General features: G+C 31.6%; 2 protein-coding genes across 2 annotated transcripts; both read right to left on the reverse strand.

The window, feature by feature from the left end:
- Positions 1 to 3202: 3202 nt before the first annotated feature.
- Positions 3203 to 4021, reverse strand: LOC109819100 (uncharacterized). Its single transcript, XM_083069802.1, has 2 exons — positions 3502 to 4021; positions 3203 to 3405 (listed from the first exon to the last, which is right to left on the reverse strand). Exons 1-2 carry the CDS (start codon positions 4019 to 4021, stop codon positions 3203 to 3205), a joined length of 723 nt encoding a protein of 240 aa, XP_082925928.1.
- A 3517-nt stretch (positions 4022 to 7538) lies between these two features.
- On the reverse strand, positions 7539 to 10400 carry LOC109819101 (purine permease 21). The gene is made up of 2 exons (XM_020384694.3): positions 9894 to 10400; positions 7539 to 8804 (listed from the first exon to the last, which is right to left on the reverse strand). Exons 1-2 carry the CDS (start codon positions 9982 to 9984, stop codon positions 7678 to 7680), a joined length of 1218 nt encoding a protein of 405 aa, XP_020240283.1. The 5' UTR covers positions 9985 to 10400; the 3' UTR covers positions 7539 to 7677.
- Positions 10401 to 23508: the final 13108 nt, after the last annotated feature.

Raw genomic sequence — 23508 nt, forward strand, 5'->3', positions numbered from 1 at the left:
TGTTGGGTTGAAATATATGTAATTAGTAAACCTGTTGAATGGTTGTGCCGTGTTGTACCATGTTGAGCTGTGTTATGCCATACTATACTATGCCAAATAGTGTGGTACTGTAGCCGTTAAGTCGGTGCTGTTGTTTGCTGTTGTTTGCCACATACGTGGTACAGAGGAGTCCTACATCTCCTGCCATATAAGGCTTCAAACGGCGCCATCCCAATACTAGCATGGAAACTGTTGTTGTAAGTAAACTCCACAAGCGGTAATACTTCCTCCCAACTACCCAAGTGATCTAACATACAAGCCCTCAGCAGATCCTCCAAGGACTGGATTGTCCTCTCCGACTGACCATCCGTCTGCGGATGATAAGCAGAACTCAGCTTCAGCTTTGTGCCTAAAGCTTGGTGTAGACTCTGCCAGAATCTGGAAGTGAACCTCGGATCTCGGTCGGAAATAATACTGGAAGGCACCCCGTGCAACCGTACTATCTCTCTCACATACAACTGTGTCAGCTTCTCTAAGGACCACTTCATGTTGACAGGCAAGAAATGCGCACACTTGGTCAACCGATCAACAATTACCCAGATAGCATCACTATTCCTAGCGGACCTAGGCAACCCCACAATGAAATCCATAGTAATGCTATCCCACTTCCATTTCGGAATTTCCATCAGTTGTATTAACCCACTCGGCTTCTGATGCTCAACCTTTGCCTTCTGACAGGTCAAACAGACCGCCACATACTCAGCTATCTCCCTCTTCATACCAGACCACCAGAAAGTCTTCTTGAGGTCTTGGTACATCTTAGTCATACCTGGGTGTATGCTAAGTCTACTTTTGTGGCCCTCCTTCAGCACAACTCTCTTCAGCTCAGCATCCTGAGGTAGGCAAATCCTGCCCCTAAACCTCAAGATCCCATCTTCTCCCAGCTCAAAACCAGCAGCTTTTTCGGTGCCCAATAAACCAAGAAGTCTCACCAATTCCTCATCCTGCAACTGCTTGAGTCCAACCTGCCTCAAGAACTCATTAGTTATGGTAACTGCCCCACAACTAATGTGATCCTGAGCTAACTCCACACAGAGATCCAAATCTCTGAACTTCTCAACCAGCTCCAGCTCTCTCACCATCATGTTCGACATGTGGATGGATTTCCTACTTAGTGCATCTGCCACCACATTGGCCTTGCCCGGATGATACATCAACTGAAAATCATAATCTTTCAGAAACTCCATCCACCGTCTCTACCTCATGTTTAGCTCTTTCTGATCAAATAAGTACTTCAGACTCTTGTGATCACTGAAGACACTGAATCGAGCTCCATACAAGTAATGCCTCCAAGTCTTTAAGGCAAACACCACAGCTGCTAACTCCAGATCATGAGTGGGATAGTTCCTCTAATGAGTCTTCAGTTGCCTTGAAGCATACGTCACTACTCTCCCGTTTTGCATCAACACACACCCCAGACCCTGATGAGAAGCATCACAGTACACGTCAAAAGGCTCACCAAAATCCGGTAACACCAACACAGGAGAAGTAGTCAACCTTCGCTTCAACTCCTCGAAGCTCCGCTCACAGGCATCTGTCCAAATAAACGGCTGCTCCTTCCTCGTCAACTGGGTCAGAGGCGCTACTATCCTAGAGAACCCTTCAATGAACCTCCGATAGTAACCCGCTAAGCCCACAAAGCTCCGTATATCCGTGACAGTCCTCGGGCGCTCCCACTGCAATACCGACTCCACCTTAGCCGGATCAACAGCAATCCCCTTAGCTGAAATCACGTGGCCCAAGAACTTCACCTCATCCAACCAGAACTCACATTTTGAAAGCTTAGCATACAATTGCTTCGCTTTCAAAATCTCCAACACTGTCCTCAAGTGCTCTCCATGTTCCTCCGGGGTCCTTGAATAGATTAAGATATCATCAATAAACACTACCACGAATTTATCCAAGAACGGCCGGAAGATCCTGTTCATGTAGTCCATGAACACTGCGGAGGCGTTGGTCACACCGAACGGCATCACAACATATTCATAGTGACCATACCTAGTCCTGAAAGCAGTCTTCGGTATGTCACCCTCCTTCACCCTAATCTGGTGATATCCTGACCTCAAGTCAATCTTAGAAAACACCGACGCGCCCCTCAGTTGATCCATTAAGTCATCTATCCGGGGAAGTGGATATTTGTTCTTAATGGTCAATTTGTTCAGCTGCCGGTAATCAACACACAGTCGACTACCCCCATCCTTCTTCTTTACCAACAACACAGGGGCACCCCACGGCGAAACACTCGGTCGCACCAATTGCTTTTCCAATAAGTCCTCCAACTGACCTTTCAGCTCAGCCAGCTCAGCAGGAGCCATCCTATAGGGAGCTACTGACACTGGTCCCGCACTTGGAACCAAGTCAATGCTGAACTCCATCTCCCTAACAGGAGGCAACCCAGGCACCTCGTCAGGGAACACCTCAGCATACTCCCTCACCACATCGATACCAGCTAAGATCCTCTCGGTCTCCACACTTGTGTCAGCAAGCAGAAGACAGCACTCTGCCCCATCCCTCAGCAAGGACTCAGCTTGAACAGCTGAGATCAACAGCTCATCCTCCTCTTGAGGGAAGATTAACCGCCTATTGGCACAGTCTATAAGGATACGATTGGCAGACAACCAATCCATCCCTAAGATTATGTCAATATCCACCAAAGGTAAACAAATCAAGTTCACCTTGTACTTCTTCTCATTCACCACAACTGGACAACTCACGCACAATTCAGAAGCAATCACAGAAGTAGAAGCGGGCGTCGACACAAGTAGTCTCAACCCCAACTCACACACAGGCACACCCAACAAAGCAGCACATGCATATGATATAAATGAATGCGTAGCACCAGAGTCAAATAGAATCATCACATCCTTACTAGCGGCCTTGCCCTTCCCCTTCACAAGATCAGAAGAAGTCGAAGCCTCAGCACCCGTCAAAGCAAATACCCTACCAGCAGTAGTAGGTCTGTCACCCCTCTGTGTATCAGCTCTCTGTGCACTACTCCTCTGAGTATCAACCCTCTGTACATTACTCCTCTGGGTGCTCCTCTCTGGTCTATCCCTCGTAGGACAATTTGCCGATTCGTGGCCCATCTGATGACATCTGAAGCAACGGCTCTCCGTGTGTGGACAGTCCCTGATAAAGTGGGGCCCAGCACACCTAAAACATCTCAGAGTACACCTCCACTCTGTCTACCTCCACTAGCAGCACTGGAAGATCGCCTAGAAACAGAACCCCCTTGCTGTGTTTGGGGCATGTCATATGGTTTCCTCTGACTCTCACCCTTCTTGGACCCAGATGGTCCCCCAATGGTCGTCACCGCACGGTTGCCACCTTCCAACTGCTCAACTACCTTCGCCTTCTCCACTAAGGCTGGGAACTCCGTGATGGCCATAGGCACCACCATCCTCTTCAGCTCATATTTCAATCCATCTGCAAATTTCCTACATTTCCAAGCCTCAGGCATACCCTGCGAATAAAAACGGGCTAGGTGCTCGAATTTTATCGCATATTCTGATACTGTCATCCCACTCTGATGCAATCGCATAAACTCTGCCTCCTTGGCATGCCTCACGCTTTCCGGGAAGAACTTCTCCATAAACACTGTCCGGAAGCACTCCCAATCAACTGTAACTCCCCTAGCAACAAGCATCTGATAGGTGCCTCTCCACCAATGTTCAGCCTCCCCAACAAGCATGTATACAGCGTATGCTAACCTCCTCTCTGGAGGACATCCTAGTACTGTAAAGATCTTCTCTAATTCACGGATCCAGCGGTCAGCCACTTCTGGATCCGCATCTCCTGCAAACTGTGGAGGATTACACTTCTGGAACTCAGCAAGATCCCGGCTCTCTTGTGACCCTGCAGGTCTTGCTGCACCAGCTGTAGCTCTCTCAGCCTCCATCCTAGCAAAATAGGCATTTTGCTGTTGCATAGCCATGGCCAACATCTCTAGGGCACGGGCTATCTGCTCATTTGTCCTAGTCATCTTCTACAAAGGTAACAACTCCTTTAGTAAACAGTAACTAAACCACCCAAAATCAATAGCACAACCAATCACCACAACAATTTCAGCACAACAATTTTCAGCACAGCAGACATCACAGCAAAACAACACAGCACAGAGCTAACACAACAAAAAGCCTAAAGGGACCACCCCCAAAGACTGTCCACTAGACTCGAACTGCTCTGATACCACTAAAGTGTAACGACCCGACATAGCACACTAGAAACACCAGAAAGATAGAACAAGTATATGAATATAGGATCTAGAATATATAGATATACAAGGTTCCAGTCTGACTAGAGTTAAAGTGTACTAAAGAAAAAAAATACAACCAAGTGCTACTATCCCACGTAGCCACAAGCAAAACGGCATCGCCAAGCAAAACAGCTGCAAGGTCCACCAACCTCACCACAAGACGCACATCTATTCCTGCCCTGCTCCCATACACAGTATGATCATCGCAGTCCAAAAACATGGAAAACAACAAAAGGGTAAGCTAGTGAAATTAAAATTCAGCATACAATTATATAAATGTCAATATAAATAACAACAGATCCAGTTATCAGCACACTTGTACAGCTCATACCACTCAACAACATCAGCACCGCAATGCGGCAATATCAGCACTGCTTAGCAGCAACAACAGCACCACTCTAGTGGCTATAACGGCACCGACTTAGCGGCAACAACAGCACCACTCTAGTGGCTATAACGGCACCAACTTAGCGGCAACAACAGCACCACTCTAGTGGCTATAACGACACCGACTTAGCGGCAACAACAGCACCACTCTAGTGGCTATAACAGCACCAACTTAGCGGCAACAACAGCACCACTCTAGTGGCTATAACGGCACCGACTTAGCGGCAACAACAGCACCACTCTAGTGGCTATAACATCACCCAACCCAGCATATCTCAGCACAGTACGGCACAGCACAGCACAGCAATTCAACAAAATTATTACTTTCTACAACTCAGCCCAACGGTCTATAATGCCGCTATACTATATAATTTCTCTTATTAATCCATTGATTCCAGCTCAACAATACACCCCTAATACAACTAACATATTTATCTCAGCTTAATCCCCTAATCATCACAACATATTCATCAAATTCGCTTGGTTCAACATATCACATCATTGATTAACAATTTCGGCACAACTCAACAGTCAATGTCCTATAGATCATCATTTCCTTGCGCGCCCGGCGCACTCGAGGTTGCGCCCTGCGCGACTCAACCCGAGAGCACCAAGGCTCTCCCGCGCCTGGCGTAATTCCAAATTGTGCCTAGCGCCTGTCTGGCAGAGACTCAAGGAGTCTCGTGCGCCCAGCGGAGCCTAACCCGCGCCCAGCGTGGGGAAGGCAGAGACCCTCCAGGGTCTCGCGCCCAGCGCAAATTCACAATTGTGCCCGGCGTGCCCTTGGCAGAGACTCCCAAGGAGTCTCCGCGCCCAGCGAGTCCAAAAGTGCGCTTAGCGCAGTCCAAGTATCCCAAAAACATGTTACTCTTGATATCGCGCCCAGCGTAGCTCGAGTCACGCCCGGCGCGGGCCAACCAGAGACCCCCCATTTACAAGCTCGCCCAGCGCACACAGCCTTGCGCCCGGCGGGCTTGCCTAAACAGAGTCTCCTGGTGGTCACGCGCCCGGCACGACGAACAGCGCTCAACGCGAACTCATCAGTAACTCTCCCAAGTTTCGAAAGATTTCCAAAACCTGCAAAATTTCACAGAAAACTCACATGCAAACGGTTCAAAGTGCCACATTTTCATCAAGGAGTTCAAAGATACCAACTTTATGTGCATGCAACAACAAATCAAGCAAAAATCCAAGTTTTTGACTTAAACCCTCAACACTCCAAGAAACCCCAAGTTTCCAGCAACACAGCAATTATAATCACTCATCATCAGCCACAAGAGTTCATATAACTCATTTTCAACCACACAAAACCCCAAGGACTAGCTTCCCTTACCTTGAATCCAGAAATTGGAGAAAGAGAGCTTGAACGATCACGGAAGAACAAGAGAGAGAGAACTCCAAAAATTTGCTAGCCTTGGTCTACTCTGGATCAGCACCTTCAAATCCCAAAGAAACGAATTCAACAAATCAGCCAAGTGAGTAGAGAATATTGGGGAAAAAGAGAAAGGAAGATGGAGTGAGAAGAAAAGAGTGAAGGTTGAGAGCAAAAAGAGTTTTCCGCACGGGGTCTCACAGTCCCGACCTCGTCCTCATCCCTCTTTCTAGTTTAATATCCGTCTTCGATTTGATTGTGAAACATTTGTGATTGTTTAATTATTAAGAAATTTTTAAATTAAAATACGGGATAGATAAACAATCTAATTATCATTGTAATATAAAAGAAAAATAAGCTAAAAATATTGTGTACTTTTTTGAAAAAAATTAATTAATTTTTTACAGATACCCATATACTCAATATCCGATGAGAACGGAATGAAACAAAAATTACATACTCATCAAGTATCGAGGATGAGATGAGTTTGAACTGTAGGAACAAGGACGAGTATCATGAAACTCGTACTCGCCCCATTGTCATGTCTAATTGTAAGTTACAAAATCATTTAACATATTTTTATAGCAATATATAAAGTTCATCTTATTATTGGTTATCGGCTTATCGCATGTAGAATACTCTTTCGATATAAGAGCTGGTTGGCTTAACTGTGTAAATAGGTTGGACTACCCTTGTACATCCCTTTAATTTTACCTTTGCTTATCAAGAACAAAAATAAATACTAAATTATTATTTCATAATTTGTTTAATTTAATTTGTATATAATCACATGCTTTACATTGGTGTATGACTAATTAATATTTTATTTATTTTTACTCATAAGATGAAATATATGAGTTTGAACATACAACGAAATTTGTGTTTTTGTTTTATGATTAAAGCTTGAATAATTTTAAAGGTACATAACAGTACTACATACAAAATATCATTTAGGTTTAATATGTTTTTGTCCTTATAATATACTGCTTTTTTTTATTGTGATCTTCTGAAATTATTATTTTTTTAAAGTGATCCTTGTAGAATTTGTTTAGGGTAAAATATATATAAATGAAAATCATGAAGAGTATGGTTATGCAACAAAAAAGAAATTGCTCTGTTCTCTTATTTTCTTCTTCCCTGTCTATGATTTTTATATTTCATGGTTCTTCTGCTTCTTGGACCAGAGTCCAGAGAGATCTTATTGGGCTAGAATAAGGAATGGACATTTTTAAATTACAATTGCTTACAATTTCTGCAGAATGAAAATTTCGTTAAAAAAAATTATTAAGAGGTCTAACTCAGTGTGGGCAAGTTGTAAGTTGTTGTAAATCTTTTGGTATCATTGGATAAAAAAATTATTAAACAGTTTTGCTTTTAGCACAAACTAGTGGGTCCGTATCTAGTTAAATATACAACGGTTGAGAATTAAACTTAATTAATATTTCACCACTTATAGCAAACATAAATATAAACAGACAAATAAGATTGATGCAAAAAATTCAAATGGTAATGTATGACATAAACATAAGCTATGATTTATCTTGACACGTGTAAAAGTGTTGTAATAAAAACAGACATAACGTGTTACTAAGTCTCAAATTGATGACTTAAAAGCCTACCCGATTCATCTATGAGCCTCTTCTATGGGTGAAGAAGCTTTTGGAACAACAATATTTCTGTTTTCGGATTTGGTATCATTCAGGTACTGTTGATAAACATATGATATAATCCCCCAAATGGCTAGCACCATAGACATAACTTTAACACCATTCATTTTGTCATGAAAGAATACCACTGCTAACATTGGAACAACAGGCACTCCCAAAACGCTTATGGCATTAGAGAAGAGTGAAGAAACCTCAAGAATAAGCCCTATACAACCGACAGTGAAGAGTTGCCAAAGTATGGCTGTGAAAGTGAGGTTCAGAAAATAAGAAGCCTTTCCCATTTCATACCCCTCCATTTCATTCTTCAAACCACTCCACTCTCCACTAGCAAAAAGTCCCACTATAGTGGCAATGGTAGATACAAGGCTTGTGTATATGATCATATCCATCACCACTTTGAATGTTTCCCTTTTCATAACCTTATTGAACACAAGCTGTGTGAGGGAAAGCCAGAGTCCATACCCTGCAGATGCACCAACTGTGCATATGAATCCAATCAGAAACTTTTTCTTGGAGACTTGTGTGGAATCTGATGACTCATTTTGGAACACAAGGAGGGTGGAGGAAATGGTGAGAAGGACTAGGGAGTTGATTATGTAAGGTGTGAACTTGTGTGAGTTGAGGAAGTATGAGAAGAAAGCATTGAAAGCCAACTGAGATGAGCAAATGAGTGAAAAGGTTGACACAGGGAGGTACCATAGCCCAACTGAATATAAATAGCAATCTAATGCCACAAGTAGGCCAATGGAGACATAGATAAATGCTAGCATTGAAGCCGATGGCTGATTTGGATGAATGCTATTTGTGGTGACATTTTTGGATGCTGAAATGAAGTAAAAAGGAAGCAGTATAGGAAAGCCAGCAAGTTGAACAAGTGTTCCTATCCATTTGCTCTTTCCTCCTTTGTCATAGTACAATCTTCCAAGGAGTGTTGCCGCTGATCCACACATTAACATGAGTACTGAATGGATGGTTATTCTGAGCCAACGGTAATATCTTTTTTTCTTACTCATTGTTGACTCATTCATTTGACCACCAAAACTATTATCCTCCAAGGAATTTGTTTCTCCAGTTCCATTAGCTTCTACAAAAACAAACCAAATGACCATTATATTAACTTAGATAATGTCATTGATTGGACAAAGCTGTAATATACACTTCTGATTTGTTTCAAAGACAACTCACTTCCTATGAAGCAGAGTTAAGTTTTCATTTGATACGTGAACTGACTTCTATTATTCTTGTTTAAAGAGAAATATCATGGTGCTAGTGTTTGATGCTTGACCAGTTCAAATGTCACAAGAAATGTCTTGAGTTTCTCATAATGGTAAACTAGAGATAAAATGATAGAATTGGAAGTCATCCATCTCTATCCTGAAGGTAAGAGTCTCTTTATTAGTGGAAAACGTTTTTGTTTTTGTTTTCTGTCTTGAACAATTACAAAATCATCACTTTTTCCCTGTTCTGAAAGATTTGGGGTAAAAAAAAATAAGTTGGTTTACCATTTCTTGTATAAATATTTGAAAAGAAGAAAAACAAGGAAAAAATAAAAGTATAGTAACTATCTATAAAAACAGAAAATAAAAAAGACAAAATCAACAGATCCTAATTTTTTAGTATAATCAAAACTAAAAGCCTCACCAAACAATAGAAGTTGTTATTCCTTAATTTTGTTTCTATTGGGAATATTATATTGATACAGCTCAGAAACTAGAACTCCACATGAAATATTCCATCATCCATGCCACCTGAGCTAGCCTAGGTGGCTTCACCTCTTATATCAGTAATCATATAGAAGCAACTATACTGTGGTGGCATAGATTTTCACGTTCAATGATTTTGTTTCTTGCTAGCTGTATTTTGTCTGGAGTCTGCTGGCACCATTGTTATGTCTAATTCAACATGCTAGGATAGTAACCACCGAAACTAGGACCAGGTGTTTTTTTTTTCATTATATTCATAAAAATTACATAACAGTTGGTCATATGTATATTCTGCATACATTGAAATTGAAAGATTTCTTACTAGCCTATAACCACAGCTATAATAACAAACTTCTTTATGCAACTGTTGGAAAAGACATGTAGACATAAACTTTTTGCTCATAATTTTGTGTCTTCTAACAGATTTAAACCTTTTATTTCTAAACATGGAAGATGAAAAATTGACTAACCAATTTTGCTGAGTTGCACTTCTTGTGTTTCTCCCAAGTGGATGGTTAAACAAGTTTCAGGGGAGGGTTGCACTTCTTGAGTTTCTCCCATGTGGAAATAAGTTTTGAGAGGAGGGGACAGTGGAATAAGAAGGAATTGGAGATAGAGTTAAGAACTTAAGAGGTGAGTGGTTTAAAAATGCAATAGAATCATATGTTATACATGTATAACTGTCATCAAGAAAAGGATAAATTGTGACGACTTCTCCTCAAGTTTGCCTTAATTACACTTAATTAGTACCTTTATGTTTGCTGGCCTACACGAAATGACACTCCTTATTTGCAAGACATGTCTCTTATACCCTTTGTGTTAAAAATGAAAAAATGAACCAGGGCTGTGTTCAAATTGTGATGGCTTGGTCAACAGAGGAAGGTGGTGATAAGTTTATGTACTGTTGGGAGGCCATGTGGAGATCTAAGTGATGGAATAGATGGTTACCTGCTTGTGGTGATTTTTAGGGAGGTTGGTGTGGAGTTGGAAGAAGGATATGCCAGTCATTTTATATACTCAGAGTTGAAGATTATTTTAGCAATGCTAAATTTACTAGGTCGATCCTATGTGTTTAGTAGAACACTCTTACAATCAATGACTAAGAGATTTGATTAAATTATTATAGTTAGTTGGACTTTATTATAAAATTTTATAAATTTATCAATATCTAAATAAAATTTTGCTAGCAGATACTATAATTAGTTCGTAGTTATTAGTTTAGAAATATTATGTAAATTATATTTATATATAAAAAAAATAATAATATAAAAACATTTTATACATCTATACAAGAACAATAAGTAAATTTGTATTCGTATAAATTATTTGAATTCGTCTCAATTTTGATGAAGAATTCTTGATTTAATCGAATACAAATAATACTTGATTTATTGAATTGAGTATGATGATGAAAATAAATAAATATATATATATATATATATATATATATTATCTATACTTGTATTCATTTTAAATTTATAAAAATTTAAGTTATTTTTTTTAAAATTTATTTGACTTACATAATTTTTATTTTATTTTAAATAAAATTTAATTAATGTAATTTTGTAATTATAATTTATTACTAAAAAAATTATTTTATTTTTAAAAAAAAACTATTTGATTAAATTTTAAACAAATATGAGACAATTAGGAGTATATTTAATGAGATTGCAAATGAGAATGAAAAATGAGAATGAAAACAAGAATAAGATAGAAAAATCAGAAATGAGAATATCGAAATACAAAAACCAGAAATGAGAATATCGAAATCTGTAGCCGTTTGATCCGGTTCCCATCCCTACATCTAGAAATCTCTATTTATAATTTTTACTGGTATGCAGTTGTTTTACCCTTCATACTAAGATCGGTAACCACAATTTCTCTATTCCCCTTTTTTAAATACTTTTTCTTTCTTTTACTTAAACTTATTATAAATCACATATTTTTAATAGTTTTAATGCTACTTATCATTATTTAAAGGAAAAACTTATAAGAGTTTGTCATTTTCAATAAATAAAGATATAGTTATCTATAAATTATAAATACAAAAAATAATTACGAAATAAAGTATTCTCTTTTGTATATTAATATAAATGTTAATTACATGTAGTAGGTGACCATATAAGAGTGTAATAAATACACTGGGGCAGGTAGAATAATTCTCAAAATTAGGGTACAAGCCGCAAATCAAGACAAACCTTACGGAAAATCAATGTGTTTTTCTCTAAATATAATTGAACCAAATGATGGAAGTCACCATCTAACTAACGTGCTGTATAGGAACAGTGTGTTTGTGTTCAAGTTTTTCTTTCTTTTTTTCTTTTACTTTTATTACTTATTTTTTCCATAGCTAAAAGGAGAAAGAAAATATGAAATGTATTTACTAATCATTTAAACATTTACAACTTAATGTAAAAGTATGTAAAAATAATATTAATTTTTTATTACAATTTAATTCACACAGCAGGTTGAGAATTTTAGAAGTTTATACACGTTTCTTATTTTCTTCAATAGTTACTAGACACAGAAAAGGTATAACCAAGTTGTATTATATTATTATATGCACGTTTTTCTTGCCATTAATTTTCTCTCTTTTTTTTAAGCATCCTTTAAATTTTTAGTATAAAATTGACCCACGAATCGCGACACTAAGACCAAAACACTTTTTTATAGTATGATTAGTAAAAGTTTAATTAAGACCCTCGTGTTAAAAGCAATATTTTATCAGACCGGCCGGTCGGATTAGTTGAAGTGAGAATTGGTCATCTAGTCGATTCAAATTTTAAGTTGGATCAGTTATGCATTTGATTCGTTTCAAAAATAAAAAAGAAATAAGATGAAAATTAAAATTTAAGATAAGATATGAATTTATTGAAATTTATAAGTAAAATATATTTAAAATAAATAATTTTTAGATTAATTAATAAAAATTAAATCATGTGATTCAATTAGTAACTCACCGATTCAACCTTTGATCTACTAACTCAGTATCCTAACCAATTTGATGATGGGTCCGATTTTTAAAACTATGGTTAAAATTGAAAATGAATAAGTAAGTCATAAAACTTAGAATTGTATATCTCTCCTACAAACTAATTAAAAAGCATCAACAAAGTTACACAAACATATTAACAATTCAATGTTTTGTTTGAATTCCAAAATCTATTCTAAAGTCTGTACCTTAATGTTATCTAACAATGATCAAAACAGTAAAAACAAAAGTTTGTTTTTTTTTATAAATATATACAATGCATATATATTATTAATTGACAATCTCTGAATTGAAAATATCAAATTTAATGTATATTTTCAATAAATAACTTAATGCAGAATGGTACATTACTACTCCCTCCATTCTGTGTTAACACGAAATCTCTACTGAAACTTGTTTCAACCAAAAATTGTTTTAGACTATTCTGATAAAACTTCATCAAGATACATGGAATCGAGACATCATTCTTACGATTGCAAATTTTTTAAAATATGTCTAAATATTTTTAATTCAAAAAATATATAATTTAACTTTTAAGAATTTTGTAATGTTTTAAATTTTTTTAGATATGTATTATTTAGATAAAAATAAGAATATTATTTTTATCATTTAGTTATAAGATATTATTAATTTATGTTAATATTAGGATAAAGTTAGTATTTATATAATTGAATATATTTTTACTATATATTTAGAACCGATGAATAAAAGTATAATAATTCATTCTTAAACATATTTCTTTACAAAAAGAGAAAAAAGATCAAATTCTAATATATTTATTGAGTACCCGTAAAAATTATCCATAATTAGTATATATGGGAATGAAGTAGGATATATATAATAATACTCGTATTCGCATTCATCTCTATTAAATTTTGAAAATAAATCTTTAAATATGAACCTATTTTCATTGAGCAAGTATTTACCTTCTAAAAGTATATAATATATAAGTAAATTAATAATTTACTTCATAATTCTATCATTCATTAAGTCTTATTTGGATTTAAAAAAGTCACATTTCATAATCACACCAACAATCTTTTTAATTTATTATTATATAATATAATTTAAATATTATTATACGGGTGAAATTTTAATTTATTTAATTTTATTTGGATTTAAATTAACTATACAATATGCTCCTTAGGGTTTTTATATAGAAAAAAAAAAGTTTAAAAATATTTGTGCAGTGTATGAAAAATTTGCCGTGTAAACATGGTGTATTTTACTTTTATATGTATGAGTGCACTTATTCTAAGAGTAAATTTAATTTTACAATTTAGGGTTTAGATTTATTCTCATTAAACTTATTTTACTCAATAATTGATATTTTACATAACATTTTAATGATCTAACCGTGAAGTTAAAATTTCTCAATGCATAGATCAAATTTGTAAATTTTAAAAAAGATAAAAAAATTATTTGATACTGCGTTTTATTAATTCAAATGATGAATAATTACAAAAACACTTTAGACATTAATTTGAATTAATGAAATGAAACATCGAATGATTTTCAAAGTTTTTAAAAATATTGCAAACTTAATCTATATGGATCCCTTCTCGTAATATATATATATATATATATATATATATATATATATATATATATATATATATATATATATATATATGAGAGGAGGGATCTACTTATTCTAAAGATGAATTTACCTAAACTTACTATACTCAATAACTTATTTTATATCAAATTTCAATGATTAAATCGTTGAATTAAATTTTCTTAATGCATAGTCTGCAATGTTTTAAAAAATTTTAAAATTATTTTACATTCTGTATTCATTAATTCAAATCAATCGATAAAATATTTTTATAATTATTCTTCAATTTAAATTAATTAAATATAATGTCAAATATTTTTAAAATTTTTAAATTTATAGACTTGATTTATACATTAAAAAATTTTAATTTAATAATTAAATCGTTAAAATTTGATGTAAAATATAAATTATTGAGTAGAATAAATCTAACCGGACTTTTTAAAACCACTTTAATTATGATTCATTATAAGAAAAGCGACATATATTTATAAATATTTTGTTCTTATAGACATGGTAACTGTCGTTATTAGATAATTTACATAATAAATCGATAAATCTTTCATAAATAAAATTAAAATAAATAATTACTTACAAATTTTTAACTTATAATAATAATTTATATACATCACTACAGGATTTTTTTTTCTTTTTTGGTAGTGATCCATTATACTTTCACTGCAAGCAATTAGATCGGTTTAGGTTTATGTAGTTTTCCTATAAACTTAAGTAGAACTGACATGATAGTAAAAAAAATTACATATTCTTTAAATTTAAAAAAAAAACAGTTATAAAATAATAATAATAAAAAATTACGTCAGCAGGGTTACATCATTGAGTCTACATGTTAAAATAAATATTTTAAAAAAAAGATATTACCAAAACTAAGGTCAATTTGAATATGAGAAATTACGTCCAATCCAAACAGCAGCAAAATATAAACTAATGATATGTTTAATTTGAGTTGGAATAACGGCTTTAACTTTGTATAGTCCAAGATACGATCAAAATCAACAATCAAATCAAGATGAAAACTAATACCTAACAATATTTTATAGAGATAAATTAAATTCTACAAACAAGCCAAGAATTGAAAATGATCGTGATGTTGGGAGGTTACGCTAGCTTTATCAATCAACCATCCAATATCAATAATTCCATTCTCTTCATTTGTCATATCGACGGAATAACTTCATAGTAAGACTTCGATATACATTCATATAATAAAAGCATTGATGTCCTATAAAACATATATATGTATCATGTATGTTTACATTTGCCAATGAATTTTCGCCCTTCATGAATATTTTTTAATCAATCCTCACTATGCCACTCTTTTTAAATTAAAAGAACACCCCCATAATCATATATATCAACACACTTGAGTGTTCAACGAAAAAGGCCTAATAAAATATATTAAATGGAGCAAGTTGCAATACGACGTGACCAAAATGGTCAAATACATTCGTTTGAAATAGAAAAGGAACAAACATTTTATGGGCTAGTTTGAAAGACCTACATTGCATGCGTGTTATAATCTTTTTATCACAACATCAACACGTGTCATCTTCTATCTTCCTTCCACACATGACAGCCCCACTTGCATCATATAATTGAAGTTTACATTAAATCACGATGCAAGTTGTCGGTGATGTTATTTTCAGACCATTACTATGGAAGTTGGATGTCTTCTTCGTCATTTATGGTAGGCGGACATTAGATCTATCTTATAAAAAAAATTGGGAGATCAATTTAGTTTTCAAAATATAAAGTTAGTTAAGAGACACATTGATTAATATTAAAACAAAAATTTTGTGATCGTTACTTACATATATATATATCAAAAGACCAATTTAATGCAAAAGATAGAAGGTTGGGAATGATGATTAGTTATTATGGATATCAAACTACAAAGAATTTAATGGAATTAATGGTTGCTTTTGATGCGCATCATTAAGTAATAATTGTTTAAATCATTGAATAATACTCTCTTCGTTTTTTTTAATAGTCGTTTTTGTAAGTATTTTATCATTTTTTTTATTTTTATTTTATTAAAATTAATGATTTATTAATTTTTTTATTTTATTTTTTATAACTAATGTATGTTTATTGAATAATATATCTATTTATTTTTAATGTTTATCTATTTTTTATCCTAACCACCTATGTGAAGTTATTGTTGTATTTATTAGAGTAATATTTTTTCAACGAAATATAAAAAAATAAAAAAAGGGAGAATTTCTCTTGCACAATTTTGTTGACCATCTTCACTATTCATTTCTAATTGTGTGAATTCAATATTCAAATCTGCAATTTTATTTCAATCCATGTTAGTGGAGATGTAATTTTCTTGAGCTTAAAATGATATATATATGTATATATATATATATACATATATAGTGAAGTTATTACAAATCTTTTGGAGGGAATATAGTAATCTTTTGGGGGTAAGCAAATTTTTGACCAATAATCTTGATAGAGACAATACTATTTATCCATGAATTTTTTTTTTCTTTCCACAGTATTCATTCAAGAATTAGGATACCAAAAGACATAATTTAGTTAAAGGTGTGATTAAATGGAGTAGGTTACTGTTCACATGTGTATTCTAATAATCAATGCATTAATTCATGGATAAGCGAGATTAAATGGAGTATGTTACAGCTTACATGTGTATTCTAATAATCAATGCATTAATTCATGGACTTCTCAAAAGGTGCATAACAATAATAAGTGTACACAAATCAACGGTCTCAAGACTTGAATGCAAAAAAATAAAAAGAAAAAATAAAGGTTATAATAGGAAAGTAAGTAATAAATATTTTTGAAAACTAAAATATCAATCATTTCCTTAAGTCCCGTACAAAAACCTTAAACAACTATTAAAAAAAGGAGGAAGTACTATTTTATTCTCTATATTATTTGATGAAAAGTAATCAACACAAATAAAATAATATTGAATTTATTATAATAGTTTTTTAATATTAACTATAATAATAAATTATTATTAACTTAATAGAGGATGATGAATGATGGTAATTGGAATGATGACAAGAACAATAACAATAGCACTAATAAAGATAATGATAATAAGAGAAGGGTAATAATAATAGTAACAATAGTGGTTGACAATAATAGTAATGAATGCTAATAGTATTGGACGATAATAATAAAGGTAAAAATGATATTTTGATATAACAACAATGATAATGAGTGCTTTTGCACTTGAGATAAAAAGTTAAGTCCCATAATTTATTAAGTAGTAAAATATGAAATTTATGTATTGTCTTTCTTCATATCATTTGTCTTATCACATGATATTTTTACAAGTTTCAGGCACAACAATTATATCGTCATTTTCAATACTATGATTTTTAGTAAATAAATTTTTTCATTAATATCATAATTTTGCTACCGCGATATAAATACTAAGGACATGTTTGAATAAGAAAGGATTTAGTAAGACATATGTTAAATTTATAAGTTCTTTTGATTAACATATAAATTAATTTGATCGAAATAATTTTTTTATGTGAATGTTTATTTTAAGAGTTTATAACTTATTTTCATAAATTAATTGAAATAATTTTTAAATTTTATTTTTTAGCTTTATTATTTATTTAAAATAATTTTTTTACATCTTTTAATTTAGAATTATAAATTTTTATTTATCATATCATTTTCTCACTCTCATTATAACTTAATTAAATTATTTATTTTATTGAGAAAAATAAATAATAATACAACTATGACTATATTTTACTTTCAAAACTTACAAAATGCCAAACTTAAAGATTACGTAAAATCATCAATTTTTCACCATTCTTATATAATTTAAAATTTAAAAACTACTGTCCTTAATTAATTTTAAGATGATAAAATATTATAAATAAATTTAAATATTGAAATGTGTGTGTAAAGTTATTATCAAATAAATATAAATATGTCATTTTCCATTTATCAGCTAAGCTTATTAAATACTTGTAATTTTATCAAATAAGTTGTAAGTTTCAAGCTAGCTTTTCAACTCTTAGCTTATACTTTTTAAGTTTTTAGGTAATTTATAACTTATAAGGTCTTTTGGAAATGGAAAGAAATATGAACTCTACTCATATAAATCTCAAAATGATCAGAATACAAGGGAGATCATATATATATATATATATAGGAGTTGGTAGCTTGTAGTGCAAGTTAAGCTAATCTAGGTTAAAAATAATCTTAGTTTAGTTAACTTGAACTCAAACTATCCTAACCTAATTAAGAGACATTCAACCAACATAAGCTCAAATTTTACTTTCTTAGATCTAGAATGGTCAATGAGAGTTTTCCATGTGTACAAGCAAGGAAAGTGTGACTCATGTTACCATCCTAGATCTAGAACCATTAGAGCAACTCCAATGGGAGTTGTTTGTCCCATGAAACAACTCAAGTCCCGGTTTCTTGCTATTGGAGGACTCTGACGTAGCAACATGACTTGAAGAAGAGAGAGAGTTGTTTTCTCAAGCAACCGTTCCTTACCAGATTTCAAGAAAATCTTATTGAACATATTTGGGAATATTTCGAAAATAATAATGATGAAAATTAATTTTGTATAATGTCTATGTATTTACTATTGCTTTATTTTATTTTTAATATCTACTTGTTGTGTATTTTTTCTCTTAATTTATTTTCTTTCATTGTAGTGCAATTATCCTTTTTAATAAAAATTTAAAATTGGTTCATAAATGATTAGAAAAAAATTCTAAAAGTTGAATTTCTTAAAGTTTACCATTGGAGTAAATTTGTGTTTGAGTTGCTTAATACTGACATTGCACACTGGGACCACTTTTTTTTAATTTTTCAATGCATGAAACAACTCAAATGAGTTGCTTCCATTGGAGATGTCTTTAGGAGCTTATCATGTGACACATGTGTTTAGTGAGATTAGATAAGATCATGTGACATGTTGAGTTACTTGGATGGATAAGGGGACATGTGGTCCCCACATATCTTGGACGTCCAAAGCACTTGCACAAGCACTACAAAAAAAATTGGATTTAGCGACCACCAAAATCGGTCGCTAAATTGCTAAAATCGGTCGCTATTTGCCTTAGCGACCGAATTAGCGACCGAATTTAAGTAGTCGCAAAAACCCTAGTCGCAAAGCTATATAGCGACAAAAAATTTTCGGTTGCTATTTAGCGACCGAAAATTTTGGTTTAGCGACCGAAAATTTTGGTCGCTATTTAGCGATTGAAAATTTGGTCGCAAAATGGTTGCAATGATTTTGGTCGCTGAAGTGTATGGGGACCAAATAGTGACCGAATAAATCGGTCGCTAAATCGGTCGCTAAAGATTTATTTTTTATTTTATTAAATTTTATAGACGTTGCAAATTCGGTCACTACGAAATACTCATATTTGGCTTCTCAAGGATTCTATTTCACAGTACTTCACTTTTCAGCATGTTTTGTCCTTAATTACACAATTTTTGGGAAAATTCCCAGAAGGTCACCCATCCCTATATTACTCCAAGTCAAGCACGCTTAACTGTAGAGTTCTTATGAGATAAGATACAGAAAGGCATATGTATATTGTCAGTATAGGTAGTACAAATTAATTCATTTAAGTCATCCTCAACTATACAATCTCATACTTATACTATCTTTGGATCCCTCTCATTTCAGTGTATCCGAACCGTTATAAAAATATAATAATATATTTAATAATTATATTACTAATAATAATTATTATATTATATTTAATTAATCTTTATTTATATATACTTACTTTTATAATTAACAATCTACTTATTTCTATTTAAAATTAATATAATGATACAATTTAAATTATCTATTATAAATTTAAAATTTTAAATAATAATTTTTATATTTTAAAATGAGAAGGGTTATAAAAACACTGATATAACTTTTACTAACTATTACATTGTTCAATAACTTTATATTAAATGTGAATTTTGTAAATCCAACCGTTAAATTGAAAGTTCATATCACTTTATATGTTTATTTCAAGTTTTGTTAAAATTGAACAACAACTTGAAGGTAATCAAAGTGCTCATATTTTAATATATTTTGAAATGTATATGTTACGTCAAATTTATTTTACAAGAATGAAGTATCAAATCATCTTGAATTCATGTAAAATTTTGTATATATGATCTAAGAGTAAAAAACTTTCAATCTAACGATTGAATTTATAAAATTCACATTTAATATAAAGTTATTGAGCGATGTAATACTTAGTAAAAGTTACACCTGTGTTATTATAACACTTTTCTTTTAAAATATTATTTTTATAAATTAAATTTGAACATTTTAAATAAATTATTAATTAACTTAATATATTTATTCATCTTAAATCTAAGATATAAAATTCAAAAAATGTATTTATCCTTGTTTTATTTTTTAATTATCAATCATTAATAAAATACTAATTTAAAATCTTATCAAGTTATATCATAATATTTTCATATCAAGTTTAAAACCAGATATTAGTTATAAAATATGTTAATTTGTGTTGGAATTTTATTTCAACATGAAACTTTAAAATAAATGTGCGAATAAAAAAAAACTTCGGTTAAACAGTCACGTATTCTATTTGATAGAGAAAAAACTGATCAAAAAGAACCAGCGGGTGGTTTGCCCAATTAGTTAAGGGGGAAGACTTAAGATTTTCTCCACGTAAGTATTTGTATGGATTCAAGCTCTATTATCAGCAATTTTAGCCTTTTTAAACAAAGTAGGTGTAATTGTAATAAAAAGGAAGTGTATATATCATAAGTTAAATACTATGAACATCTATAAGTAAATTAAAATCAAAGGATCATAATTTTTTTAAATTACTAAAAAAATATTTCATTTTATAATTGTTTCACAAATTCTTACTAATTTTTGTATAAGTCAATTGCTTTTAAACAATGAAACTAGCACGATTATATCAATTGAATCGAATAATTAAGCCTAACTTTTAAAATATCAATTGAAATAAAACAAGATTCATGAAAATAATTTCAAAATATATTAGGTAAATAATTTTTATATATAATAAAATTAAAGACAAGGATTAAAATAATCAATGGAGTTAATGTAATATTCATTTATAAATATTTAAATAAATTATAAGTAGCAAGGTATTATTTAATTGATGTTTAAAATAAAATATTTTATAATATCTAAATGAATTGATTTTTAAGATAAACTATTATATACATATCTAATTAATATAATTTTAAAATATATATGTATAATTAGATATATTTTAAATAAATATTTTTATATTAAAATTTAATATATCATTAAAAAAAATAAAAATATTTCAAAATATGGTTGTTGTTGAATCAGTTTTCCATAGTGGGATCATATTCATATATAATAATAGAATCATGTCTCCTCAAATAAGCGATATCTACCCAAAGTAGTACGAGCATAATCGAAGATAGATAGTATAACGTATTTTCAATAATTGATCTCATGTGTTATTGGTGTATATATTTATATATATAATTTATTTTATAATTTTTATTTATTAAACTAATGGAACATTAATTATATTTTATCAATTTTATATTTGTTTGATAAATTTTATTAATCCTTATATAAGCCAATTATTTTTAATTTAATGGAACTAACGTGTTTGTATCAATTGAACTAGATGTTTAAGTCAATTTTAAAAATAATAATGAAAATAAAATAAGATATATTTGAAAAGCAGTTTATTTATCTTAACAAAATTGGAAAACACAATAAATTATGTATTTTCATATTATCTAATAATGTAATAAAATATTAAGCATGGTAAAAGAGAAATAAATTTCTCAAGAGAAAAATAAATAAATTTTCTAGATAAATTATTATTTAAATTAGTCTATTTTTTTAAAAAAAGATTCAATTAAAAAGATTATTATTTAATTTTCATTTATAGCATTATGTTTCTCATTTTTTTAATACATCATGATATATTAATTATCTATTTTAAATTATATAATTTGTATTATTTTAAAAAATAAATTAATTTTATTGGGAGGGTATTAATTTTTATTTCTTATCATTAATGTTTTTATCATTATAAAAATAATATTATATATTTTTATATTTGCTTTCATTTAAAAGAAATATATTTCTAAAATTTTTAAAAGATTTACATTTAGCGACCGATTTTAATTTGGTCGCTAAAATTATTATAAACAATAATATTTTTTATTTTTTTAGCGACCGATTTTAATTTGGTCGCTAAAATTATTATAAATAATAATACTTTTATTTTTTTAGCGACCGATTTGAATTTGGTCGCTAAAATTAGTATAAATAATAATTTGTTTTTATTTTTTTAGCGACCGATTTTAATTTGGTCGCTAAAATTATTCTAAATAATAATATTTTATTTTTTAGCGACCGATTATAATTTGGTCGCTAAAATTATTATAAATAATAATATTTTTATTTTTTTAGGGACCTATTTTAATTTGGTCGCTAAAAAATAAAAATATTATTATTTATAATAATTTTAGCGACCGATTTTAATTTGGTTGTTAAAATTATTATAAATAATAATATTTTTATTTTTTTAGCGACCGAAACCGTTCCGTCGCTGTTTTAATCAACAATTATAATTTTAGCGACCGATTATTTGCCACTAAAAATTCGGTCGCTAAATTGGTTGCTAAATAAAATTTGCAACCAAATCAGATTCGGTCGCTAATTATGTCGCTATTAGCGACGGAAAAAAATTGGTCGCTAATTTCGGTGGCTAAATTGACTTTTTTTTTTGTAGTGAAGGTAAGCAAGTGGATAGTCAAGCCATGATAAATAAACATTTTGAAGTTATCTCATGTACAATACATAACTTGTGTTTTGCAAACATTTAAGATGAATAATGTTAAGCCAATTAGCACACCTTTGGCTAGTCATTGTCACTTATTAAAGGATCAATTACTTCAAATGGAGGAATAAAGAAAGTGCATGGCTAAATTTTTGCATGCATCACCCATTAAAAATTTGATGTATGTGATGATTTGTACAAGTCCAAATAATGGTCTTATAGTGAGAGTTGTTAACAAATTATACCAAATCTATATAAAACTAGTTGGGAAGTAGTTAAGTGAATTTTGAGATAATGCTTATACTTGGGTAATGGAGAATCAAAAGTTCAAGGGTGTGTAAATGCAAACTTTGGAGGTGAAGTCAATCATCGAAGAAGTGCCACCGATTACATATTTAGTATTGGAATTGCAAGTATTGGTTGGATGTATCATATGCAATATATCACTTTTTTTCCACTACAAAGGGTTGAGTATATGTAGCAATAATATAAGGTTGTAATTGAAGACTTGATATGAATTCAAAGATTGTTAAACAAAGTTGGCATTCAACTAGGAGAATAATGTTTTGCCTAAGAATTTAACATTTTATTCTAGAACAAAACACATTGATCTTTGATTGTATCTCATCAAGTCTTTATTCAAAGATGGTGCTAATATCGAAGAAAATCCAATGAAGTAAGAATGCAACATATATGCTAATAAAGGTGATAACTATTGACAA

Source organism: Cajanus cajan, chromosome 2, assembly GCF_000230855.2.
Source record: "Cajanus cajan strain Asha chromosome 2, NIPB_CcT2T_4, whole genome shotgun sequence".
Taxonomy (NCBI): domain Eukaryota; kingdom Viridiplantae; phylum Streptophyta; class Magnoliopsida; order Fabales; family Fabaceae; genus Cajanus; species Cajanus cajan.